General features: G+C 40.6%; 2 protein-coding genes across 2 annotated transcripts in view; both read right to left on the minus strand.

The window, feature by feature from the left end:
* Positions 1–132, minus strand: part of BRIP1 (BRCA1 interacting protein C-terminal helicase 1) — a 115166-nt gene extending 115034 nt beyond the window's left edge. The window contains exon 1 of the mRNA XM_029912529.1: positions 65–132. The gene's annotated coding sequence lies outside the window, so the exon portion shown is untranslated. The remainder of the gene's footprint in view (positions 1–64) is intronic.
* A 2090-nt stretch (positions 133–2222) lies between these two features.
* On the minus strand, positions 2223–27752 carry INTS2 (integrator complex subunit 2). Its single transcript, XM_029912512.1, has 24 exons — positions 26746–27752; positions 26088–26226; positions 24094–24196; positions 23700–23813; positions 22487–22617; positions 22200–22373; positions 21383–21609; positions 20328–20453; positions 19627–19698; positions 19426–19540; positions 18562–18630; positions 16980–17114; positions 16201–16377; positions 15450–15558; positions 13702–13806; positions 12891–13055; positions 11921–12122; positions 11118–11243; positions 9664–9850; positions 7878–8129; positions 6992–7099; positions 6556–6661; positions 5547–5723; positions 2223–4114 (listed from the first exon to the last, which is right to left on the minus strand). The coding sequence occupies exons 1-24, from the start codon at positions 27036–27038 to the stop codon at positions 3945–3947; spliced, it is 3582 nt and encodes a 1193-aa protein (XP_029768372.1). The 5' UTR covers positions 27039–27752; the 3' UTR covers positions 2223–3944.
* Between the last annotated feature and the right edge of the window lie 27 nt (positions 27753–27779).

Raw genomic sequence — 27779 nt, forward strand, 5'->3', positions numbered from 1 at the left:
GCCCCGCCTCCCGGCCCGTGTCCACAGTGTGGCGGGAGCCTATCTCACTGCCCGGGCCGGTTACCTCAGAGAGCAGGGGGCAACTCCAGCGGCCCTTCAGTTTCTTCGAGCCTTCGCGCCTCCAGCTCAGCCTAGCCCCCCCACCTTCCACACACCAATCACAGCTGACAGGAAGGCGCTCCGCCGCAGCCAATCAGCAGCCTCGTCAGCCAACAAGCTCCCGCCTCCGCCCCTCGCTGCTGGAGCCAATCATGGAGGCCCATACTGGTGCCCAGCAGGTTCCTTTAGTTGCCTAGGTAACCAAGCGCAGGGGGTGTGACTGATCCCTGCCCCGCCCGGTCTCCTTTTCCGGAGTGGGAGGGGCTCCTCCCCTTAGGCTGAGACCGTAATGGCCAAGGTGTGCTAGCATCAGGACCACATTGGCCAATGGTGGCACAAGGAGACACACTGGACCTGCCCCCACTTGGCCAGGGAGTCTTCATGTCTGGGCCTGGCAAGGTCACAGCAAGATGGCACAGCAGGGGGCCGGCTCCCCACAAGAATTGTACAGCCTGAGGCAGTGGTTGCCATCACTGAGTGCGCATTTGTAAATGCTGTCACTTAAGCAGGCCTCATGACCATGTCCTCACTGTCAGTCCTTTGCTGTATTAGGCTGTAGTGACATCTTGTGGGGCATTGCTCTGAAACGCTTAAGTGTCCCTCACTGGGGCAAATAGGCTAGAATTTGCTTCAGTAAGTCAGGGGGTTTGGGTTGATGGCTTTTTTCCCCCCCTTAAACACTCATTTCCCCTGCACAACTGAGGTCCACATGCATAGACAGGCACACTATCTTGTTCAATAGATTTAAGTTTACTTAGTTTTGCATTGTACTAACTATAAAGACAAATAACTATTCCGGCTGTTTGATTCAGTTATTCATACAGCATAGTGCTTTACAGACAAAGAGAAGAAATTTCTGTCCTAACCTTAACTGTAAGTAGGGAGAGAGAGTTAAGCACACACACTGGCAAAAAACAAACAAGGTTGTGCTGCAACAGCTCATGTAGTTTGGTTACTAATTCAGAGAGATGCGCACATAGAAAAAAAAAAGAGTATATTTGAGCAGAGAGCAGACAGTCAGTGCTAGTGCTGAGAAAGGGTACTTCCAATCAGTCCATCCATTTTTTAACTAGGTCTGTAAAAATATCTTGATATTACTATTTGAATAGCAGTAAGTAGGCTAACAACTATCATATATGCAGATAGTTATTTGATTAACCAGACTTTGCAACACATCTGTCTTGCACCTGTTCATGCTCTAACCATACCAGGTCTTTCCTACCCACTTTGTCCAGTATTGTATGTAGTGCCTCAGGCTCCCAGACCATGAAAGTGATTAGCCTATATGATGAAAGATTAAACAAAATACAGACTATAATACAAACCAGTTACAAAATTCATATACTAGTAATATTGCTGTTCACTTTTTCTTTTTAAATAGCTACTAACTGTGCAGGGAGTGGATGGCTCAGAGACTGGCAAAAGGCTACATGAATGATGTTAGTTTAAGTCAAGCCCAAATCACTAGTAACCAAAAGTCTTGGTCATTTGATGACTAGTTGGTATCCTACATAAAGTGAGATATTGTTCCACACTGGTTCTTAAAAGTGACAACACATCAAAACTGACATGCTTGGAATAGGGTTGCCATGGATCTGGAGGTCAGCTTATTGCAGTGCAGAGTTGCATCTGAGGTACATGTGGCATTTTAAACACATGAAATTTCAGGCACTCAAGATAATGCAGCTTCTGCAGTCTCAATGGTGGTAGTGGGGATCTTTGTCTGGACTGACTGGTAAAATGATGAAAGCCTTCTGCTTTAAAATAGAGGGTAGTTCATGTTTCAAACTTCACCTTTTAAATGTTTGTCAACAGAGCACTGGATAAGTAACGGGGCGGGGGGGAGGGAAATCCATGTCTATTGCAAATGCAGGGCTCAAACCTACAATCCTAATGGAGACAGAATTCAGACAGTAATTTTTAAATTTTAGCATGCAATTACATCTAACCTTTCAGACATTTAGCCATTTATGAGGGAAGGTTCTGACTTTCTTACAAAGTCAGTGGTTTTTAAAGCCATTTAGTTTGTGCACTAGAGGCCTGAGGGAAGTGCTCCTTCATGTAAACAGACATCCAATTTGGAAAGGATTTTAAATTTGAAATGAGCAATCAATCCATGCAAGTCCATCTGAAGCAGTTTATGAATCCATCCAAAAAATATATATACATTAGGTTTCTCTTAAAATGTCACTACAGCATATAAAATATTACAATCTTGAGAAAAACAAATAAAATTTAACTTATTTACATATTTTACATCAATACATATGGCAAAAAGCACACCACCTTCCTACTAAAAGTGTATTAACACATGGTTATTGCAGGCTTTGACCAATCAATACGGAGATAATACTGGAATGTGTATTGTACATTTGGTTTTGCAATTTCAGTATTAGCTTTTCTGCACTCTGGTCTGATACCTTTGAAGGACAAGCTACACAAAAGTGAAGGCCACTGTTTTTAAGAGAATCAGGTCATTTCTTCATGGGATTAAAAATAGGTTTAATCAAACAGAATATTTTACTTTTTTTCTTTTAGAAAGACCATGGATGCTGTCATTTTAATACAACAGAAGATCCTCTTAGAATGGTAGAGTTTAATAGCAAAATGCCTGCTAGAAGTACTACACTTACCTCACACAACAAAGCCATTTACTTTCCTATATTTATGGCTTTAGTAGAGACTGTCATCCTGCTACACCAAAAGAGCTTGTGCATGGCTGCAGAAGGGTGTACCAGGCACAATGCAAGCAAATGCAGGCTTTATCCTGCAGTTTTCTTTCATGCAGTAACTACTCACTACTTTCAAAAGTTCTGGGTGCGTGAAGGTTTGATCCTTTTAATTCACCAAACTGCACACCGCTCCATCACATGCCTCTTTTCTTAGAACCACTTTGCTATGGCTAAAATCTGCCATTCATCACAAGGCAATTTAGCGTTTATCACTTTGGCCTCAAGACCACTGATTTTTAAATCCTATCCAGATGATAAATCAAGAGATCTTTTGCATTTAGTGCTTTAGGCTCCTCTCATGTTTGTTAAAGTAAACAATTTTAAAAAGAAAAATACTAAAGATAATTGAGCAGCATTATAAAAATAAAGTTCTTTAAAAAGAATGTGCTTTTGCAGTATTAACATTTGTTGAAACTTTTTGACCAGTTTCAAGACTTTCAGTCATCCCAAACTTGTTTGTACAATTTTTTAAAAGCCGACTCATTTGCAAATGAATGCCTTAATATTTTGAGAGTTGCTGATCTCATCAACTCAAACCTTGTGCAGTGGTTTGAAAAGTGAGTAAAATGATTTTTAGTCTTTGTCTAGGACTTCATGAAACTGCAGAAGCAATTTAGAGTGGTTTTTCCAGTCTTCTCCATGCTGTTCTTTAGGGAGTTTATTGCATCTTGCTTTGCAAGACACTGTTGCAACTGTCTGTTTGGGTTAATGCTTTTCAATCCCAATTTTCCCTGCATGTTTTTCTCTTGCCCACCATGTCTCTGCAAGATGGGAAGGCTCAACGCGTTAAGACAAACGTTAGGCTTACTTCACAGGCTGCTTTTTAAAAGGGTGTTATATGAAAACATTGCGCGTATTCACAACCTAACTCCACTAGAAAGGTCTTCATTTAGGAACATCACTCGAGGCAGACAGGCTTTCAAAGGAAAGCAGTGCAGATCTCCTTAAGAATTCTCCTCTTTGGACAGGATCAGTCCACAACTTTGTGTAGAATCCAACAAGTGAAAGATACTACTGGTTCCAATCCAATTCCTAATTCCACTTTGGCAGTTGTTACCAAAATTAGAAACTGTACATCGTACTTGCTATAGTCCAACTTCATTTCTGTTTTTCCTAAACTCCACTAACACTCATGTTAATTATTTCAATGATGGTCCTTTCAATACACTGGCATAACTGAACATCAGGGTCCATGCTTCCTATGTTCTTTAGTCCAGTCTTATAAAATGAATCTTTACAAAGTCCTGATTCTTCATTTGGTTTCTCCTTTAGTTGCTGGAGACCTATGGAAAATTAGATAGAAACAAACATAGTTCAACAAAAACTGTTTCTTCTCCTATGTACATAGACAAGTGTGCATGTTTTCAGATGGTGAACTGGAAATACTGCTACCACCACGGGGACAGATTAGAGCCCAAGTATGCACTGGTTTAATTCCATCAACCTTTCTGGAGATACTGAGGGAACATTTCTGTTTGGTTTCACTTGGGTCTACCTGTTTATTTTTGGTTGGTTCTTTTCTGACAAAGACAATGGTTTTAATAATTCCTAGGGGAAGGGACCCGAAGCCTCACAGCACCCAGTGAAATGGGCATTCCGTTTGCTTTAGAAAGGGGAGGAAGCGCAAACCTTGAGTGACTTGCCCAAGAGGACATAAGTCAGCAATACAACTGGGAATAGAACCTAGCTCTCCTGCGCCAGCCATTAGACACTTCTTTACCCCTTAGAGATGCAGCGGACGTCACCCACCAATGACATTCCATTACAGGCGCATATATATTATTTTTTGCCATTTTAGAATGTGAAGTACAGGCACTTGTACTTTAACTTTACACACCTTTTCACTGTGAGTTACAAGCTAGTCACTACACAGAACCAGACTATCCCTTCTAGTGTCCATCATTCCCCTTCGACAGACTATTGTAAATGTTATTCCACGTATCCAATAGGACACTCAGTTACAACCCTAACCAACAACTCCTCTCCTGCACAGCACGATATTCTCGCTTAATTTCCAGAAAATATTCATATTTGCTAGAGATATATAGTAAATCCACTATACATTTGTACCTAATATGTGGATCAGCTTGATTTCAACTCATCTCCACTCTAACATCCCCTCCCCACTCCCTGCCCCAGGAAACACTGTTGCGATGGAAAAAGTCAGATAGTGTATTGAGAGCTACAGCTATATTAAGAAAACAAAGCCATCTGAAGTGTCCGTAGGAGATTTTTAAAAATTTCAAGGCCAATAATTAACAACAACAAAAATGCATGGAGTGAACTTTTGCTGTTGCTCGGGTGCATATAGATTGAAGAGAAAAAAAAGAAACCAGGACTTTCCACACCTTTTAATTCATGACAATTTAAGTAATAAATCTGCATCAGTCATGGATTCTGTCAGTGAACATCAAGAGCCAAGGGGAACAAATTCCAGCCAGGAATATGAAGATACTTATTCTAAGCCCAATGAACTTCTATAAATACAACAAAATGCACCTGGATAAAGAGGCTCTCTCAACAACAAAAACTAAATTACAGATGCCATGGTAAAAGGAAACAAGGAGATAATTGGTCTTTCTGGTGAAATCGAGTTTTCTTCAGGGGTGCATTTCACAGTGACCTCAAAAATCCACTCTAACCTTTCAAGGTGTTAGAGATACAGTTGTCTTGAATTATACCATTAGTTTTGGAATACGCAGTGTCATTACTTACGTGTAATAATTGGATCAAAGTCTCTAGTCTGTGTAGCAACATCAGAGGCACAAACTTGTCCTATCTGTATCAGCAGAGACATAATATCATCATACAGCGGAGGAAAGGCTTGGCAGAAGGAGACCAAACAAGGCAGGGTCGGCATGAAGAAAGTATAGCGCTTTGTCTGGGTTAAAACTGGTAAGGAAGGGGAAAAGTTTAAAAGAATCAAGAGCTGTCATTACATTTATGATTGTAACCTATGTCCTAAAATGCCGTTTCATGTTATGATTAAACATGTTATGTGTATTTCTTATAAAGCCAAAAAACCTTAGCAAACATGCAACATTATTCCATGCTACTTCCTGGTGCATTTAAAAGGCATAAAATGCCAATTACTAGGATTCTTCTGTGACATCAGCAAGATAAATAGGATAAAGTTAGGCAGTAAGTTTCGTTCCTGTTTTGTAATTAGGATGGAATCCAAATTTCCTACATGCTAGTCTCTTAAACGTTACTTAATTCTAACAACTCATTAGGAACTCATAAGGGATGAGAGAACAGTTAAACTGTTGGTCTGCACGTTTCTTCACTGTGCCCAGCACAACTGTCTAAAACGTACACTTATATAGAGATGAAAAATTAGTATGAATATAAAGAACTTTTTTAATCTTGGTGTTTTCATGAAAAGACAGATTGGGATATCGAAAGAGTGTAGCGGAATGTATATTTCCTCTTAGAGCAGCGGTTCTCAAACTGTGGGTCGGGACCCCAAAGTGGGTCGCAACCCCATTTTAATGGGGTTGCCAGGGTTGGCTTAGACTTGCTGGGGCCTGGGGCCAAAGCCCAAACCTGAGGGCTTCAGCCCTGGGCAGCAGGACTCAGGTTACAGGGGGGGGACCTGTAGTAATTTTTGTTGTCAGCCATGGGTCGGGGTGCAATGAAGTTTGAGAACCCCTGCCTTAGAGCAAAATTACAACCACTTCTCCACAAAAGTATTCCAGTGTTTTGATGTTATCTGGCTGTTCACCTGTTAGCAGTGTTCCCATGACATTGATAGCTAAGCGAGCCACACTGAGAGATTTAGGTAATGCATACTGGATACACAAATATGAAAGCAGCTGGATGGCAAATATCTGTGGGGGTGAAGAGGGAGAAAAACAGGTAAAAAGTTATTTTTAATACAGATTTGCTTTGCACTTCCATCACACTTCCAATCCAAAGATCTTTACAAAACAATTAATTTGTCCCCATTTTACAAATGGGGAAACTAAGGCACAAATGCAGTTACAATGTTTGTAAAAATGTTTTACCAAAGTTAATATTAAGGAAAAAACATGTTTGTGAATTTAACGTCAATGGAAAATGTTTTTGAATATTCCCTTGCAGTACTTTGCAGCCCAGAGAAAGGTTTCTCCAAGGTTAAATACTTCCAATGCCTCTCAGGCTACATGGCCACACAGTACCTGTTTTTCGAGTTCAGGTTGAGCAATGAGCTCTGGTATGAAATCCAGACAGATATGCATGGAAGGAATACCTGCCACTGTCAGTGACAGAAGTTCACATGGATAACCCTATTTGAACAAGAGAAGAAAACTTCATTCAATTTCATAAAGTCATAATAGAAGCTTAACTGCATTAAGTTTTTGGTTTTTTTAAAGCCCTTTGTTTACATTGTTTTAAACATTTTACTCATAACATTTACTCAGAATCTTAACACAGACCAAGTTAAAGTGTCATCCAAGCCCTGTTTGCCTCAAGACAATTAATTTGCTTGGCTTTCCAGATTTTTACAAGTACCACCAGCAACTTCTGCAGAGGCAATCCTTCTCCTTCTGTTCCCTCACTCAGCCAAATTCAGGCTTTTAGCACAGGCATATATTAACAGGCTTAAAAAGCAGCATTAATGTGAGCCAAAATACAGAATGTGGCCCTGAGCACAGATAATTCCTGCTAAGGAACAAGTAATCTGCACAAATTGTGGAACAAATGGGTTGGTTATGGGCTGAGCACATTATAACATGGATTAGCCCCATTCCCCTCCCCAAAATGCCCACTCCAATACTATCTGTAGTGGTGCATGGATACATACGAACACACACGAGTGGTGGGGAGCAAAAGTTGCACCTAGCTGTTTCCCTCTGGACCACTGCTTTTTGAGAGCCTGCATGAGCACTGGAAGCTGGGTGTAAAATAACTACTATACTAAGAAAAGCTTTGCCCTTGTTCTCTTTCCAACGCTACATGAGTGCACCGGTTTTGGATTCATTCTGCGTTGCCCTAGCCAACTATCACTTCCTGAAGAGCCATTACAAAAATGTGAAAATAAGACGTAGCCAACAAAAAACTGACCTGGAAGTGAACTAGTTTAACGATGTTGGGATCTGCAATGTACATTTGATGCAGTAGGCAGCATATGAGACATTGCACTTCTCGAAGATTACACAAAAGGCTATCTTCTTCCTCTTCTAGACCCTTACTCTGAGATCCAATGGCAGCAGGACTTTGAATATTCTTTAGCAGGCTGTGAGAGTTGCAGCCCTGAGCTTTCTCCTCTTCTGTAGGTAAGCAAATCTCTAAAAGGATCTGCACAGCAGCACTGTCCTGGAAAGGAGTCAAGCAGTGCAGAAGTTAGTAAAACAAAATGAAGCATGAAGTATATATATGTACTCATGGAGTAACTTGTATACAAACACACTGTGCCCATGGAAAAAGCAGATTCATGAATGAAACATTTGCTTGTTACATGCTCTGCCCATTCATCAGATATGGTTAAACAATATAACCACAGCAAGGCTATTACCCACCAAATGCATGTGTTTTAAATAAGTTATGTATTCCAGGTCTCTTCTCGTTGCTATAATGTTCAGCTTTTGTTCACTGAAACTGGCAGACACTAGGGCAGCTACCAGGGACTATTTTATTGTTCGCTAAAATCCTAATGTCAGTATAGGACGTACTCAATGCAACTTTACATAACTATGTGCTGTCTGACTGTGTCAGTTAGTGGCAACATAAGAAACTAAGGCATGAAAAATAGCTACAGTTCCCATACAGAAGCTGTGGATTAGCTTAAGACTGGAATAAAGGGTAATGAGTTATTAAAAGTTATTTTAAATCAAGAATTAAAAACTTAAGCAACAAATGCCAAAAACTTTCCCTCCCCCCCCCAAAAAATCACTAAAGCTTCAATGGGCTAAGAATCATTCTCTAGAAATCAAATGTTGTACTATAGTGCACACATATAGACCAAGGAGTTTTAATATTAAAACTTGTACACAGACTATACATGCAAATACATGTGCCTTGTATGCACAGTATACAAATATCCTGATATAAACTATCCTAGCTAGTGTAAAATTTATCCAAGAGATCTATACTTACAGCACCCACTCTATAAAGAGGGAATCCAATGCTGACCTAAGCTAGTTCTAGATCAGAGAAGGATACACAAATGGCCATGCAGTACACTGCATCCAGAGGACAATAAGCTAACCACCCAAGTATGAAAACTTCTTGCTGGCTGATCAAAAACTATAGTGGCTGTGAAACTGACTGCTCGATCACTCTCCCAGCTGCAGGCAAGTTACAAGTGGTTAATTACACTTTGTTAAGAGTGAGAGAGAAAAGAAGCATGTGTGTAAAATAAAAAGTACTCACAACAAAAGCTCTGAGACATTAAGGTAACCAAATCAACCATTCCCAGCCTTGCACTTTGTAAAGTTACTTAACAGAAGCAGCTAACACTGAAATGGCCTTCAGGGGGCTGTCACATTTGCTCATGCTCTATAATTCCAATGTTGTGAGGGTATAAAAATACTCCTCTGGACAATGGGAGGGAGAAGATAAAAGGGGGAACGTAAGCAGAACTCTTTGCTATTCTACTGACAGAGAAAGATGCAGTTATAATGGTCAGCCATCAGCATGATGCTCCGGGCTAGAAAAATAGATGAGAGAAAAGAGTTCACGCCATTAGGTACAATCTGGAAGTTGAACAGATTGTCAGTTTTCTACTTACGGTAGGACAAGTCAGTATAAACAGTCTCTCTGCTTTCGCTACTGCTTATAGTGCTTACATATTTTGGAGCTATTATTGTTAGCTTTGTATCTTCATTACCATCCATTTCATCACTATTACCTGGGCAGCAAGCAATGCATTTTTCAGTTCCTCTCTTGTAACTTCTGGGGCCTCTGGGCCCATCATATTTTGGGATGGCCTAATGTCCTGCTCAGCCGTTTCCTTTAGGTGGGAACTAAGGTAGGCTTTTGAAGCCAGGAGATATCCATTCAGCATGTGCAGAGTAATATCCATCAGAGGAGGACACCTAACAGATGACAAACAAAGGCAGTTACTGGGTAGAACATGCACACATGCTGGATATAGCTGAGTAAGGAAAGTGTGAAAACCTCTCTGATTGACAAGGCCCCTATAGGCTTTAACTCAAGCTGCTAACCCAAGTTAAACGTCAAGTTGCCATGTCTTCACGGCTATTTTAACCCAAGTTAGCTAATCCAAGGTAAGAACACTTTTTCCCCTTTGCGCAGTGAAGACATACCCTTGGTTGCAGGCTGATAATACTACAGCTCTTCCACATGATAAAGAGCAGCATGTGGTCAGCCAAAATTCCCCTTTAGAGGGCTGCCATTCGACTCTGCCTTCCACACACACAAACTAGTATATGAGTAAATTGCAAAAGAAACTGACCTATGGCAGCCTAGGAATGAAAGGCAGCTGAAAAACACCACTCATACGTGAGGCAGCCCAAAGTTTGATGGTGGCAATGTCCTACCTGTATAGGCAAACATGGCTGACATCCAGCTCTCAGCAATTCCTCTCCAACTGCTTGGGCATTAAATCCAAATTTGACTGAAAATTAACATAGGCCACTATTCTCCCATCCATTTTTAGAAATGTGGGATCTTTAAATTGCACCTGGATAGCCAGGTAGACAGAAGGACGGGATTTTAATATCTCACTCAATGGATGAGATTAAAAAATGATGTCAACACAAGCTTCAATGCCTGCAGAGGAATATTGAAAAAGAGCCTGGAGTTAACTGGAAACTACTTACTCCAGTGGAATAATGGATCAATTACTAGGGAAAGAACTAAAGCTGGAAGAAAGGGGAGAAAAACACATACAAACTAGAGAACATGAAGACGAAACAAAGGTAAGTAAATGATATTTATAAAGAAGTGAAATGGGAGGATGGGGTGACAAAGAAGAAAGGTAAAGAACAAATTAAAGCTTGAGAGGATTTTCAATATTAGAACATTTTACAGAAGTCATCCATGGAATACCATTCCATGGTAATACTTTAAGTAAACTCAATGAAGAATAATTATTTGTATTACCATAGTGCCCAGTGGCCCCAGTCATGCACCAGAACCCTGTTGTGCTAGATGCTGTACAAAGAGATCAAAAAGTCCCTGCCCCAAAGTGCTGACAGTCTCTAAGTATAAGGTAAGAGACAACAGGCAGATGCCGACAGATGGGAGAGTACAAGGAAACAATAAGTCTATTGGTCAGCATGATAGGCAGTGATCTCGGAACACTTGAGTATTATGAAAAGTTAGCTGGAGTTCACTTACCTGTGAACTCTCTGATCACATCTCAGTACAATCAGAGGGTCAATCATCAGATCATTCTGAGTGTACTTTTGCTGTCGGACTATCTTTACGGAAGGCTGCAACGCGTTAACAGTCATCACCCACAACCTACAAGGACATTTCTTTTTAAATCTAAAAGCTGCTGCTTAAGTAAAACAGGATCACACAGATTAACAGACAACAATTGAAATAAATGAGTGCCAGCTAATTACACATTCTCAGCCTACAGTTAAAATCCTCAGTTTACTACACTGATTAATCCTTGAATTAATATTTCACAAACAAGACATCTTCTTACAATATGCATTTTTCTGGAAAGTCATCCATCCAAGATGTATTTTCAGAGCAATACAGAGAATCTACTTGTTCTAAAAAGCAAGCTGTCATTAAATATATTTTTCAGCACCTGGGTCCTAAATTTTATATTCAGCCAGCCACCATAAATGGATGCATGCTATAATCCCATTCTTAAAGTGTATGTGAAGACAGTTGTAGGTTTCTACCTTTTTTTTTTTAAAAAAAATGTGTCCTTTGTTCCTTTTTACTTATCTGTGAAGTCTTTTATAATGGTAAGAGGTACTTTTCTTTGGAGAACAGGTACAAGTTTAGCTCCAGCAATGTCATTATAAAAAGGACCTGATCTCACGAGGTGCCAAGCTCATTTCTGGGATCAAGTCCATAGCCTACCACCATTCAGAGCAGCAGTGTGTCAAAGCATAGGAAACAGGAGGTGGCAGTCTACCACTTTACCTGCTGTGTTAAACTGAACAGTAAGCTGAATCTACCTTCTAGGCATCACAGTGTTAAGGACCATCCAAAGCTTATTGACTGTCTGAAGAATTCTCCGTGGGACTCCAGTATTCAGCAGTTGGTTCATATTTGATGTCAATACCTCTGCATAGGGAATCAGCTCACCAGCAGATAGTAGTGTTAAGTGTTCTAGAATCTGCATCACCTGGGTGTGATTTCCTGGGAGCATGGAAAATGCTACAGAAAAAAAGCAGTGGGAAATCTGATCATCAAACTAGACTTCTGCCAATTTCCAAATCCATGTTTAAAATGAACTATTTATAAACCTCGGTGCTAACAAGCTCGCTGCTGTACAGTTCCAACACCACCACCCAAGTGCAACCTGATGGAGTGGTCAGAAAGAGCAAATAGCTTCCAACCAGTTGGCTGGTGCAAATCACAAACGCAGTTTGTGTAATGAATAGAATTAGAACCCATACTAAAGAAATGGCATTGCTTTTGTGCCTCCCCTCAAAGAAAAGAGTGAAATTTTCACTGCAACATAAGGAGCTAGTATTTCTAGAGTTCAGTGAACTCTATGAAGACCCACTGATGTGGTCTAGGACTGATTTCAAATAATTTCTATATCACAGGTAGCGATTCCAAATAACTTCTATGCTGCACATAATAGATCTGAACTGTACAGCATAAAACCATATGGGGGGAGCCATCTTCACTATGTCCATCATGTTATACTGCAGTGAAGCAAAGAGATATATCTTCCAGTCTAGTGACAGAGTATTTGTAGTGGCACATTTGGGAATCTGATCTAGGGGGTGTTTTTCCTATCTAGCTATTATAATCCTCAATTATCATGCACCTACAAACACAAAATGAAGGGAGGGAAGAAACAGCTACATTGTATATCACATGCACATTATTTTCAATGTTTATGTAGGCCAGACAATTAAACTATTAGGAAAGAAACCAGGAACCGCCTAGTTCACAGATGAAGTTATTATTTACCTTCTTGGAGTTGTTTGGAAGAATGGTTTTTGGCAGTGTTGGTAAGAAGCATCCGTCGCAGCAAGGCATCGGTACCCGTGATTTGCTCCTCACAGATCCAATCGTCCACAATACACAAGTGTGGGTAGTTAGTAGCAAGGAGGCGCAGCAACGCAGAATGCAAGCCTTTAAAAGTTAAAAAGAGATCAGAGTCTCCAATCTAAATCCCAATATATTTTTGGCTGAATAAATTGTGTCCCTATCATCTCAATAACAAAGTTTCATTGAATGAGTTCTTGGAATGTACTAAAGTGCATGTAGTTCACCTCATCTGTATTAAATAAGCTTGTGTATTTACAGCCTCAGATTAGAACTCAAGCATCTACAATACAAAGGAAATTATGATGGTATCTTCTACCTTTCCAAAATGTCTCTCACTGCAGCAGGTAGATTGAGGGAGACAGTAAATTAAAAACTCAGTCACTTTTGAACATTTGACTTATGTCAGGATCCACTGAAACAAATGGAAGTTTGTTCCACAAGTTTCAGACAGGCGTCCGTTACGGTTATTGTTATATCGTAGCTTTCTCTAAATATGGACCTAAGCTCACTCTAAACTGTTGACAGATTTTAAGACAGGTAAAAGCAGAAAGACAGCATAAATTTGAGGACCTAAAGATAGGAGAACTGCAAGTTATACAAGTATTAATAAAAACACACCACAAAGCAGGAGAAAGCTACTTTCTTATAGTTCTGCTCAACAAATACAGGACATCAGAAAACAGAGATTATGCTCAGTTTCCTTTCTCATATGTTAGACACTCAGATATACCTCCCAGTTCCTGCTGTAGTCCTTGTGCCTGCCGGATAAGGTACTTGATTGGAATCTGATCCATCAGTGCTGAAGAGTAAGACTTGGGCTTTTTTTGCATGGCAGCTGTAAGGAAAGACGTTTATAAACTAATTAAGAATTCCTACCACTATTAAAATCTTATGAGTTAGACTAGAAGGCAAAAGCGAATTGAGAGCTCAGACTGCCAATCTACTTGCTCACATTGCAGTTCATAAGGACAACAGAATCATCCTCTGTTTTAAAGACTACTGATAAGTGGCACTATTTAAATAGCAATATGGAGATACATGGGGATGAAGTCAGAATGAACTTTTGATCCAACCACATTTTCCTGCTCTTGAACATGAAATCAGGGCCCTACACAAGCTCTCTTTAAAAAAAATATATATTTTTTTAAAGTAATAAACTCACCACTTCCTTGGATTTTCATAGCATTTCTCCCCCAGCCCCACTTCTTGAATGACCACAAAGTGCTGTGCAATTTGTACATATAGAGTTCATTTGATCCACCAATGAAATACAATCACTTCTGAGGCAGCCATTTTGTGCCAGGAATATTACACAACAATTACTGCTAGTAAACTATAAGTTTTGTCAACTGAAGTTGCAATGAGAATGTCAAGAACCAGATTAGAATTATTCAAGATTAATTTTGACTAGGACACTTAAGGTAACACTCAGTCTTGTGAAAAGTATCAGGGGATCCTTAATGACCAGAGGACCTCAGCTCTGCAAAGAGTTTCACCTACCACCTCTCCCTTCAGTTCATGGATTATCACTGGATTTCTGCCTCACTGGTTTTGACCAGGTCCAACCTTATCTTACGAAATTACAGCCCAAGTCTGAATGTTCTTTATTCAAAGAACAACATGGAAAGATGGTACGGTACTACGTAGAATGTATTCTGCCGGCACACACCATATTCTACAGCAGTATGCAAGCTATCAGCATGGGAGGCAGCTTGATGAATTTTAATATGCCATTTTACTCTCACATAATACTAGGTAGCATAGCACACATTCAGTTGATATGCATATTGATGAATGCTGGAAGATTTGCAAGGTAAAATGGTGGCTGGAAATGCACACCATGCTTACCAGCAGGTTTCCACGGAAATCAAATGTGAGTTCATGAATTATCGAACACTCAGTAAGTGTCGGTTTAAAGTATTTCATAGGAAGAGAGTTACTTAGCCATATCCACATTTGAAAAAAAAACAAAAAAACACCCACAAAGCCAGAAAATAATTGCCAATAATATAAATTCATTGCCATGTGAAAAGAGCATTCAAAGCTACCAAAAATGTTTTGGTATTTTCATCACTTAGAACAGAATTTATTATAGAAAAATTTGAGGTAATTTTTCTGCCAAGTTTCACTCTGGCTAGATCTGAAATGGCTGACTTAGAATACAGACAACAGAACCATGGGTTTATAACAGAAGCTATGCTGGCTTCTACTCCTGACCTCGAGAGTCTTCTGATCAGCTACCTAATATTGTGTTAGATACAAGAGTCAGTGCTAGCTCTGCCAGAGTGAATAGGAACATCAGAAGGTTCTTACTGCTGTGCTCATTACTACGGCAACTGAAACTGAGGTCATGTGATCTGTTTTAGGAAGTCTCAGTTCTTGTTGTAGTCAGATTCTGACATTTGTTCATACAAGATCTCTTCAGTTTCCATTTGACTTTCAGTCACAATGATGTGCGCAACACTCACCCACACATACCTAATGTCTTTGTGTTAGCCAGGAGGGCCTCTTCATAAGAGAGGACATAATAGAGGACAAGCAGCTGGGCTGTGATACTGTAACGCTGATTAACACGAGCATTTTCTCCCTGCACATAAAACCATACAGAGGTCATGTTGCAATATTGCCCTTATTCTTAAAGGAAATGTTTGGACTCAGCAGAGAACACTGGGGGGAGGCAAGGCAGCCAAGTTGAAGTCAAAGTGACATTGTAAAGCTAAATTTGGCCCCAAGTTGAGGGTATTTTTGTTTTTAAAGAAGTAATTTAGAAAACTTCAGACCACTAAAAATGTTTTGACATCTTGGGCATTTCTACGGTTAGAAGCAAGTGCTGATTTGCCTTGGGAAGCCTGGAACAAACCCCTTATGAAAGTTTCTGCCTCCCATTCTCACTCCAGCTTCATTTGCCACTTCAATTTATTGCTGGAAAGAAGTCATTATTTGAAACCCACATATTTAGCAAAGGCAAAGGTTGGTGGTGCTGCAAAGACAGCAAGTTCAGCATTTTCCGGGGAGCAGGGCAAAGAGTGGCAACAATAGGATCTGAAGGGAACCTCATCTGACCAGCTTTGGCCAGAAAGGTACAGTTTAGGACATGGGGAGTAAAAGCAGGGAAACATAAAAAGGCAATGGTCAGATTTTCTAGCAAGTTTCCGTTCAACATATTGAAGATGTTTCTGAATTGACACTTCTGAGAACAGACATGCAAAAATAAAAAAAAATAATTTACCCCAGTGAGTCCTTGAAAAACATTCAAGATTTCCTGTTCTGTGACTGGCTGATTTGTGGCCTCTGGGTTAGATTTAGAAGCGGGAGTAAGAATAGAGTTAATGTAGACATCAATAAGAGGAAGTAACTGAGGATGAAGTGGTGTGGTGGTTTCACACAGCTGTCTATAAATCCAGTCCTGGAACAAACACGTTACACTTAATAGCAGCATGTGAAACTAAAAATACTGTTCCTACTTTTAAGTGCAATTACAACTCTATTTTAACTAAATGAATTTAGATCCACTAGACAGTTAAATTCACACTTTCAAAATTAACACTTCGGAAAATAAAGGAAAAGCATAGCTCTGGACTGAGCGAGACATCATATCTCAAGCAGTGGGAGAGTTTCCCCATGCTGCATAGCTCTAGTAATACCTCTTGGTCCTATTCAGCAACATTCTTACTCTTCCTTCTTCCTGACTAGGATTTTAACAAGTTTACAAATGGAAGCTGGGATAAATTATGTGTGACTTAATTAGGTTGTGATCACCGGTTTACAGAGCTTAAAGCCTTGCACGCTAACCCAATGTACTCTACAAACCCCCGTCACCAGATAATGGTCGCTCACCAGCTCAACAAAGATTTCATTCAGACTGTAAATTTTTATTAAATTGAGAATACACAGAAACAGTAGAAATATGTATCCCTGTAGATTCCGGTTAGCAGCAGGAACTATTAATGGAACCTAAGCCCGATCATCATGCAGTTTTCTGGAATGTGAATGGAACAACTCTCATACCTTTATGGACACTTTGTGTTTGGTGAATGACCGGCTCCTTAGAAGCTGGTAGATACAGTGAATGGGCAAAAACCCAGTGATGTTGGCACTCAGATTTCCTGTTACAGGCACACGAACTGCATGGGCTGTGACAACCTGTGGGAAAAATTATAATATTCAAGAAAAATATTTTCATTCCTTCTCCATTATCAAATGATTTTCTAGCATATTTGCATAAAACCAGTTTATATAAACATTACATACAAAGAACTCTGTTAAAAGATTACAGAATCAAGCGCTCAGCAGTCAGGAAATGCCAGAATTAAAATTGCATGTGAAACTCTAATTTGTCCACTTTGTGCGTATGCAATATGATCATGTAATTAATGGCAGTTTCATAATGCGTATGCACAAGGGACCCAAATTAAAGTTTCACAGACCATTTTAATTCTGGCATTTCCTAAAATTTGAAGGCTTGATTTTGCAGCCTTAATGTTCTTTAAATGCCCTGTGTTTATGTGTAATTGCCTAGGTTTTTAAAAAGAGCAAACTATTATGAAAACACGCAGAAATTCCATCATTTGGCGTAATACCGGCACCCACATGATTCATCAGCAGGGCTGGAACCTACAGAGCCACTGCACAGACCGCTGCCACTTCAGCAAATGGAGTAACTGATAGCAATAGTAGGTTGTCATCCTCTTTATGGACCAGCACTAGCAGGGGATGAGACTGGGCCAGTGGGTTTCAAAGATGTGTTTATGGTGGAGTAACAGTGAGATTCAGGAATCTTAGGTTCCATTCCAGGCTTGGAAGGGAGTGTGCTCAAGTGGGCATAAACTCTTAAGTCCATTTCCTTCCTCTGACCCCAAGCTCCAAAGCATGAGAAGTTCTAGCACCTCCAAATGTCTTAACTATTTTGGCTTAAAGTTTAAAAAAAAGCCACCTGAGGCAGAAACCCAGGATATAACATTTTAGTCCGAAGAGTTAACGTTTAGCAAAGTTATAATCATCTGAACACAAGGTCTTAAAATGAGAAAAGTTGGACCACGTTATTAGGTGCAATCAGCTCTGCCTATGATGTTTCAACCAACAGCCTCCTTCAAAAATGGTTTGCTCTTTGAAGAAAGATATGCTTACAGTCCTTTTTGCACCTGTGATGCGTTTGTGCAGACATGGATTACCGTAGGTTTTGGGTTTGTTTGGTTTTTTTTTTAAAATCACCATCTCCACAAAAATAAGCAAAAAATGAAAGATCCAATTCTGCCAGTCCCACTCATGGGGAGCAGGGCCACACTGAAATCAGTGGGACTAATGACAAAGTAAGATACTATTCAACAAGGGTAAGGATGGCAGAAACAGGTCCTAAAAGATCTTCCTTCTCCATTAGATCTGCTACAATAACTCTGCAAAAAGAGTGAATAGTCCCAGGTAAATTTTAAAAAGTTCATATTAACCTTCAGAAGAAACAAAGTATAAAAAAGTGTGATAAGACTAAGATACCAAAAGCAAGTGCAATAGTTGTTCTGAACCTTTTAAAGCAGTTGAATAGTACTACAAACAGAAATTAAAATGAAATGGTTAAAAAAAACCCAAAGATTACCTGTTCAGTGAAAATCTCCTGTGTAAAGATGGTCTTCATTCTGCTCAGTGAACTGGGCTTAATAACAATCTGAAACAAATAATGAGGTGTTTGCTCTTAGGCTTTAAGATCTGGCTTGTTCAAATGTGTAATACATTATAAATAGCTTTTAGTGTTTAACCTATTTCAGCCTGTGACGATTGGAATCTGCCACTGCCTTTGTTAAGGCCATATTTCACACATTAAAGTAATACACCTGCAATTCAGTTTATTTTACATTCCAGTGTCAAGTTCAAGATTATGTGTGTCTTCCCCACTCTGAGAATTCATTGCTACTTTTAAATGAAGTCAAAAGCTCCCATAGGGGAAAAAACTGAATCCAAGACTCAGCTGATAAGTAAAACAGGCCGATTTTCAGATATTGCTTAAGAAGTTTACATGATATGAGACTTCTCTACATTTTTTTAAATGAAAGATTTACAGTCCCTTTTAGAAAGGACTCTGCATTACAACTAGCAAATATGGAGTCTGTTAGAAGAAAATTGTGTGCACTGAGAACACAAAGTTCATTTCAATAGGACAATTCTTTTTGAAAATACTTAGTTTGATATCTTACACACCTTTTAGCACACAGAAGGCTATTATGTTAACAGGCATTCACGTTTCAATTCTACTAGTCGATATGCATTTTGCTTTTATGCTAAGGAAATCTATTTATGTGAAGATTCTTTATTTAAAGATACATTTGTTCAAGAACAAAGTAGAAACACAGATTTTCAGTTGTCTTTAGGTATCAAAGTCAGATAACACTGGAATAAAATTCACTTATTGATGGTGTATTTATAAGAGAAAAAATTCATTTGGAGGAAGGCATTTAGAAGTTACCTTCATTCCCAGAGTAGAACAGACCAAATCAATGATTGCGCTGAGCTGATTGCTGTGGAAATACATGGCAACCAGTAAGAGCATCTCTCCAAAGGAAGCAGAAACCCCAGAAATGCTGTTGGAACAGAGATGAACAAGTGAGTTTCCAGAGAGGACATAAAACCTTGGCTTATCAGGTTATTTTGAAAATTAAGCTCTCACCTTTCAAAGTAGGCTTCTTCTTTTATCATCCAGCTCAGCCACATTACCATCAGCTGCTCCTGTTCTGGGGTACTAAAAGAAATTCCAAAGCTGTTTCATTTCTGGAGCCACACATAATTTTACTAATAATCAGCAGACCCAAGGAGTTAATATTTAAGAACATACAACCAGAGCACAGTGCCAATAAACATGAGTACTTTTAAATTTGATAGCACCTACAGCAAAATCTGTATAAAAGTTCACCCTTATTAGGTAATTTCCTGTTTTGAGAGCATACCAAGGGACCCCCAAATACAAGAATTCTTGCTCTACCTTTATTAGAAGGCCACTTCTATTAAATAACTATTTTTGTCAACCCTTTGAGTGGTGGCTTAAGATACTCCCCAAACGCATTCAGTGGAAAAGGAATACAGAAGGCCTAGTCCAGGGCTTAACTATAACACCCTGCAATATCACAAAGCAACGCAGCCTAATGCCTGTGCTCCACTTCCCAAAGCACTTTGCACTAGTGAGAGGTGGAGCATCATCAATTTATTAACCCCACCAGTGGTATAACCTCTTTCTGAAAAGGCTCCATGTCCATAGAGAATTAAAAGAGGAAGAACTGGTGGAGAGCCCACATGCTTCTGTCTGGGTTAGTGCTGTCCTGGCCATGCTCCACTAATATCTCTAGAAGGCTCTGCCTCTATTGTTCTAGGTACCTGACAAGGGTGGAGAAAGCCAGGAGCATGCAGAACGAGAGCGATACAAAACGAACACCAGCTGGAGTCGCAGGAGGACGACTCGTCATTAGTTGAAGTAACTGTTCAGCTTCCTCATCCGTTGGTCTAAACAAGAACAAAATAAGTGAAAGACATTTCCCCCCTTTAAAAAGATCAATTTATCTTAAGGCAGAACGCATTTCCAACCTGGCTACACTGATTAGAGACTATTTACATTAGAATTACTACTATATCAATATATGGTTATAGAAATTACTTGGTAGTTCTCTCTGGACTTAAGAATTCCAAGGTCATTGTTTTAAAGATTTCATTATAAAAATCTCTGCTTTAGAAGTCCTGAATAACCAGATAGCAATCTTATGTACTCACAATTATTAGTATCATATACTCATACAACTAGAAGCCACATAAGACGCTACTGTGTTATCATTAGTCTAGCCATAGAAACAAACCAATACAAAAAATTAATTCAAAGTGAAAACAATGTATTTTGTGACATGACCCAATATAACCAGGATTTTCAGCAGTTTTCTGCCTTACATACTGCTCCAAAGACAGATCTCTACATTTTAAAATTAATTTATAGGAACTAATTTTATTAAAGAAAAGGAACCAAGAGATTTCTCATATGAAACTCACTTTAGACAGTGACTTTTGACAAATGCATTCACCCTCACCAGTGGAGGACAGAAAGCTTTCCTGCCAAGAATGTAGCAGGAAAGGGAATTACACAGCTGTTTCTGTGGATTTTAAGCTATATATTTGTTCTGTCCAAAACAAAGATAAGGAACCTTTCAACAAGCTGGAAATTTCAACTCCAAATTAGGTGAGGAGACAAAGCAGGACAGAGCAAGCAGAGTGTATTCTCAGTCCTACGAAGGCAAGTCCCACTAGGTATGGACCAAGGACATTATGGCAGAGAAGGAAAGCCCAGATTGGAACTGCCTGAGGTTCCCAACAGTTGAAAGGTCTTATTTATTTTCAGATGGATAAACAGCTAGTAAGAATACCGATAGCAAGAAAATATTGATTACTTCAGACCAGCGATCCCCATCAAAGCACAATAGAGACGTAACAACGCGCTGGCTTTCACAACATGCTCTTCTTTCAATCCAGAATACACAGATACATTTGGTTCCATGTCGGCATCTGCTTCTTCTACAATGTGTGTGCTGCGAACAGTGGGAAGGATCCCCATTAATTCCAGGAGCAACTGCCTTCTCATTTGCCAAAGCACAGAACTGACATTCTCCTTTTTTCGCTGTTGGAAAAGGTGAAAGAAGCAACAGTAATTCTAGGAAAACACATCAATCTGGCCATTTTACTACAAGGTACATTCCTAGTAGACAACAATTTAAGTGAAAGTTCATGCAGCCAAGTTAACAACAATCATTTTATTGGGTGGGCTGCGGCCATAGCAAAACTGCATTACGATGCTCTATTTCAGTGAGGTACAGGCATTAAATAATTGCAACAAACCAATGCACGACTTTCTACTGCTGGGTATGAAATAAACTGTAGTGAGACTGACAATGGGACTATGGTCTAAAACCATCTATGATCTAAAACCTTATTAGATCTATGGTCCCTCAGTCCACGTCTATGAGACTACTGTAAAATCACTGAGACAGCAGAGAGGGACCACCAGATGGCGCTCTTCAGTGACCCTATTCTAGAATTGGCAGACCCAAGGAGTGGCATCCAGTCCTTTTCAGCTAGAGGAAGGTTTCCCATAAGTCATGCCTTGCAGCAAGGTGTAAAAACAGGATCACTGGGAACAAAACACACACACAAAATCCAAACTGTTGAACTTTATTTTTACCAATTCTCCAGGAATTTTCAGATTCTCACCTGTTGTCCATTTCGGATAAAAGTCCCAAACCACGTCCGAACTTTTGCATTTGTTCCAAGAAGTAATCCACTCACAAAACATACCAGGTCACTCACTCCATCATCCGAAGATTCATTCTTTGTGTGATCTAGTGTCAAAGCCACCCCGAGGCCTGGTAGATGGCACTCTTCCACCTAGCACACAGCCAAAGAAAGCAAGTCTCCATTTTACAAGTGATCCTTAATGGAACATTAGAAAACAATTAGGATTAATGTGCAATTTCATAATGAACCAATCGCAGGCTTACCACCATGCCTCGGATCCTCAGGGCCTGGGAAGGGTTCATTTTACACAGGTGACGAAGCGCCTCTGTCCTACGACGGCCTCCAAGGCTTTCCTCATCTTGTCGTTCACCATTCTTAATCAAACCTCTACAAACTAAACATTACAGGGGGTCTGAAAAGCCGTATTTTGCACTGGACAGTCACTCAGACACAGCTCTGAGGAGCTATTTTGCTCATCATTTACTATATGTATTATGGTAGCACCTAGCAGCCCAAGTCATGGACCAGGACCCCAGTGTGCAGGGTGCCATACAAACAAAGAACAAAGACAGTCCTTGCCCCAAAGAGCTTATGTCACTACAAATTTAGGCATGATCCAACTGACCTCAGCTAATCATACCTGTATCTCCCCCTCTCAAACTGAAGTCAAACGATGTGCAGCAGAACCCTGTTTATCTGGTTTAATCGGGACTGGGGCCAGATCAGATCATCAAAACTCCGAATAAACCGGAGAATGGGAAAATGTGATGCTGCAGCACCATCTAGCAGCCACAGGAGAGATGGCCGACTTCTGGTCCTGGAGTCCTGGTTGTTCAGTAAATGCAGAGAGCCGGAGATAAATGGGGTTCTACTATATTTGGCAGTCCTGGAGTCTCCAACAATATAAGTGATACAGCATGGACAACAGCAGTGTAAGTTTCTCCCCTATTCCCACCTCAGTATGCCTCAGGCTGACCTGGAAGGAAAACTCGCAGAGGCAAAAGGGAACGACCATACATTCCTTGGCCTCTCTAATCAGCATGAACTTTGATGAGGGCTTTCTGATAGCGATGCTCATATACTAGGAACTGGACTGATGTAGTCTACTACCTACCAGTGGTGTTATTTTTTGGTCACTATTGACTTGGGTCACATTCAAACTGGTGACCTAAAGATAAAAGGCTACGTTTTAGGAATGCTGTGACAGGCAGAGCAGAGAGTCCCAATTCGGCCTCCTTGGAGAGAAGCAGTGGCCATACCACAGGAGAGCGTGAGCATTAAGTGAGGGAACGTAGCAGGACAGAAATGCCCCTAAGATAGACACAGATGTATCCAAACTAAATTTCTCCATGCAAGTGTCTCTAGGCTACTAGAATGTATACTACTTGGAATGAATTTCAGCCTGGAACCAATTTTTAATGCTCAAGTTATAAACTCCCAGAAAAAATACAGTGAACACCATAAATCACAGCCTACCTTCATTAAAGCTGTCAGGAACGTTGGCCACTAGGAGACACAGGAACCAGGCTCCATTTTTAACATGTAGCAGAGCTTCAGCCACATCCACTATGGGTAATAGCGAAGGCAGTTCTGAATGGAAACAGGGTTTTAGAAGCCATTGCACGCACTCACACGGTTCTAAGGGTCAATCGCCAGTTAGCATTGGGTTTTTAGGATTAAAAAATAGGCCATTTCTCCTTCAGAAGAGCTGGCCATTAGTTTTAAATCAGTTAAGAGGACTCCAGAAATTAGGCTGGACTTTTAAGTCTAAAACCATCTATGAAATTAGAACCAGTTTAGTGTTAGAGTGAAACACTGACAAATTTAAAAATAGCATTACTCAAAGCTTCAGAAGTACAGAATAGCGCACCTGCTTGTAAAATACAGAGAACATCTGCTGCTTCCTCCAAATAGACAGGACTCTCGAAGAGTTCAGACGACTTGAAGAAAAACTCACCATTTGTCTCCAAAACCTACAGCAAGAAGTTGTTCATCATAGTACAAGCTTAATAAGGTGACTAAATAACATAGCAATTGGTTTCCATCAAATTCACATGGATTTAAACTCAATAGAATGCGTATGTTAAGAATGGTCAATAATAAACTGAATATTTTGTCAGTAATCAGTTCTGCTTTTACAAAATTTCTCAAGAACCACAGAGTTGCTCATAATATTTGAGCATGCAACTGTAATTATAGTGAACAAAAGCAGCCTCTGAATTTTCACATGACAAAGAAAAAGAACCAACACCTTTAGGGGTTCTTAAACTGGTGGTTCATCTTTTGGGAACAGCTCATTAGTCTAAAAACCATGGCTGTGATTAAAACCAACAGCTCATCATTAAATCAAAATGACACATAGGGTATTAAAGAACCTCAAATGCCTGAATCCCTGTGTACTGATACTATATCTATCTATCTATATATATCTATATATATATATATCCCCCAAAAAATTAGTTTTCTATTAACTCACTACGCTTTCTGTTAAGTGTTCTTCATACATATACTGTAGGTATAAAATATTTCAATGTGGTCTGGTAGCATAAAAGGTAATTAACCTGCTTATATCATCATCAGTAAGGCTATGATTTTGTCATGGATATTTTTAATAAAAGTCAGGGACCGGTCACGGGCAATAAACAAAAAATCACGGAAGCCGTGACCGGCCCCTGACTTTTACTAAAAACACCCATGACAAAATGGGGATGGAAGAGGGTCCAGCATCCTGCCCCACACCCTGCAGCAGCTGAGAGCTGCAGGGACCCCATTGCTCAGTGGCTGGGAGGGGTCCCCTGCCCACGGCCACTGAGCAGCTCCGGGGTCCCTCTGCTGTCGGCAACAGCGGCTGGGAGCTGCGGAGGTGCCCCGGCTGCTCGCAGGGGCTGAGATGCTGAAAGGGGGACCCCTGCCAGCAGCGGCGGCTAAACAGCTCAGAGGTCACCGCTGGTGGCGACAGCTGGTCAGTTGCGGGGGGTCCCGCCTCCCGCCGTTGCTGGGCAGCTGCGGGAGAGTCTCCCCGCCGTGCATGGAGGCTGGGCCACTGCGGGGCCCCCAATGTCACAGAGGTCGCTGGAAGTCACGGATTCCGTGACTGCTGCAACCTGCGTGACATAATCTTAGCCTTAATCATCAGTTATAGCACAACTAGCTGCTAAATTTTGGATCAATCATGCTGTAACGCTATAACAGATGTGTGCATTTTTATGGGGAGAAGGAAGAATTAATTTATAGGAGAAAAATTACTGTACTAGTTGAAGTAGAGTTATAGAAATAGCAATAATGCCTGCTATATATTAAAATTGAAAGTACTTTTTCAAACTTAAGAGCATTGTCCACTGACAGTTGTATAAATCTGATAAATTCCCAGGTGGAAAAGTAAAATAAAGACCAATATGGAGGGTGGAAGGGGTCAGGAAACATTTCCACAATAGGCTATGAGTAAAATTTTCAGGAGTGCCTACATCACTTAGGAGCCTAACTTCCATTTTCAAAGGTGACTTAGGCACTTAAAAGCCTTTGGGCTTTCGCTGTTAAGTGACTAAGTTATTTAGAAAAATCTTATCCCTGGCCTTTCAGTTCTAGAAAGCTGGATTCACATGGGGTTTAAATTATCAGCAGAGCTAATCTAGACAATTTAGCATGATTGACCATTTCTGCTTGACAGTGGCCTGGGATTGGGATAGCTAAGGGATTGGAAGTCAGTATTCAGATGCACTGGCAAGGCCAAATGCAACATGCACAACATTAGACTGCTTTTTGCCAGGTTCTCAACACTGCCATCTATCAGAGGTCTTCATTTGCACCAATACCAAATTTACAATCACTAAGGAATTAAAAAAAAAAAAAAAAAAAGACATTCACCTTATTCATAATTGCCAATAATTCACTAAGCACAAGACGAAGCCGACGAGGTGAATCACTGTGCTCGAACTCCAAGGTCAGACCATGCTGAAGTTGTGACACCAAGATGCTTTCTCCACCGCCTCCTCCAAGTTTGTGTCTAACAAATAATTAAAAGACAAAAACAGCTGTTTAAAAAAATAAGGCATAGAAACCAGTAGCCTTTCTAGTTATTCTGTTCTATATAGGTTCTTATACCATGCTCATCACCATAGTATCTCAGCACTTTAAATATTAAAGCAAGAAATAAGACAACAATCCACTTTGAGGATGTCCCTATTTCCCATACACTCTCAGAAGCCTTGAATTCCAACACTTAGTCCTGGTTAAAGGCGATTGGACAGGACTGCCTTTGGAGGACATCAGTGCCCCCTTGTCTAGCTTTGGAGGTGGGGAGAGAACATTAAGTTACTGAGAAAAGCAATAAATCCCACCACCATCACTGCGTGCTGACCTATTAAGCCCAAGGTACAAGAAACTCGCATGGGATGTGAAACAGCGTTTTAACACAGTGCCACTTGAGCATCAGGACAGGCCAATGGCAACATTCAGATGAAATAGTCGTACATACACATTTCTAAACAATCATTAAAAAAAATAAAGGTATACTTTTAGCTACCTAAGCTGCTGCTCTTTGTTCGCATCCTGCTCCAAGGCATGAAAATCCACAGACAACAAGGCAACAATTGAGTTGACAGCTTCCACTCCCGAAAGGAGTCGAAGGATAAGTTTTTTATCCTGAGCCCAGCTTTGGCTCTGATCAGCTGGGGCACAAAGAGCCATTCGCACCAGGCAAGGCAATAAAAGCCTTAGCTCTGGGTCACTTAGTGCTGCCAAGCGCACAACATCCACCTTCTGCATTGCTTCAAATGCATAGGGGCTGACAAACTGAAGGCCAGAACACTCTGCCATTTTTACCACCAGTCCTAAGGACAAAACAAAGATACAATTATCAACAGAAAAAAGATAAATGCTTCATTTGTATAGAGTGCATCACAGCTTTTGACAGCTCTGGGCAGGTAAATGTGGTCTAACAATTAAAGCAAAGAACTAGGAATCAAGATTATTGGGTTCTGTTCCTGTCTCTGAGGGTGTGTCTGAGTCTAGGGGGTGGAAGAGGGAGGCCGCCTCTGAACTCCTGCATTCTATTTGCAGCTCTAGGAGGGGAGGGAGGTCTAGTAATCGGGGCTCCCAGGTGCTATTTTCAACTCTTACTAAGAGCTCACATGAAGTTAAGTTTGTGAGCGTCTCCAAGATGGTTTGAGATCCTGGGGTACCAGGTCTCCAGAATGGGACACGCCTCCAACACAGCCCAGAAACCCCTATGAGCCAAAACAGTGATTTATTATAACTGCATTCATCTCTGCCACTTCTATTACAGCACCCCCAGTGGGCTGCTCAGCAGCCTCGCCTCAGACCCAAGGGCAAGGAAGCAAGAGGCAGCAGGGCCAGTGCCGTGGGAGGGGAAGTAACACGACTTGCCCAAGGCTGCAAAGCGAGACAACAATAGGGCCGGGAACCCTCCTGCAGGGTCCACGGGGCCCCGCTCTTAGCCCTCCACTGAAAGCAGAACCCAGGCGTCCAGACCCCAGCTCCGAACCGCCCTCCTTCCAGAGTGGAAACAGAACCCTTCCCCCTCACGACCAGGACCCA

Source organism: Terrapene carolina, unplaced genomic scaffold, assembly GCF_002925995.2.
Source record: "Terrapene carolina triunguis isolate 2854851 unplaced genomic scaffold, T_m_triunguis-2.0 Scaffold231, whole genome shotgun sequence".
NCBI classification, from domain to species: Eukaryota; Metazoa; Chordata; order Testudines; family Emydidae; genus Terrapene; species Terrapene triunguis.

Coding starts and splice junctions, on each gene's coding strand:
- INTS2 (XM_029912512.1), bottom strand. CDS start 27,038: ATGGCAGAGTGTTCTGGCCTTCAGTTTGTCAGCCCCTATGCATTTGAA. Junction 16,378..16,979: donor AACACAAAGTGTCCATAAAG/GTATGAGAGTTG, acceptor TGTTTGTTCCAG/GACTGGATTTATAGACAGCT. Junction 9,851..11,117: donor TGTGATCAGAGAGTTCACAG/GTAAGTGAACTC, acceptor GTCATCTGTTAG/GTGTCCTCCTCTGATGGATA.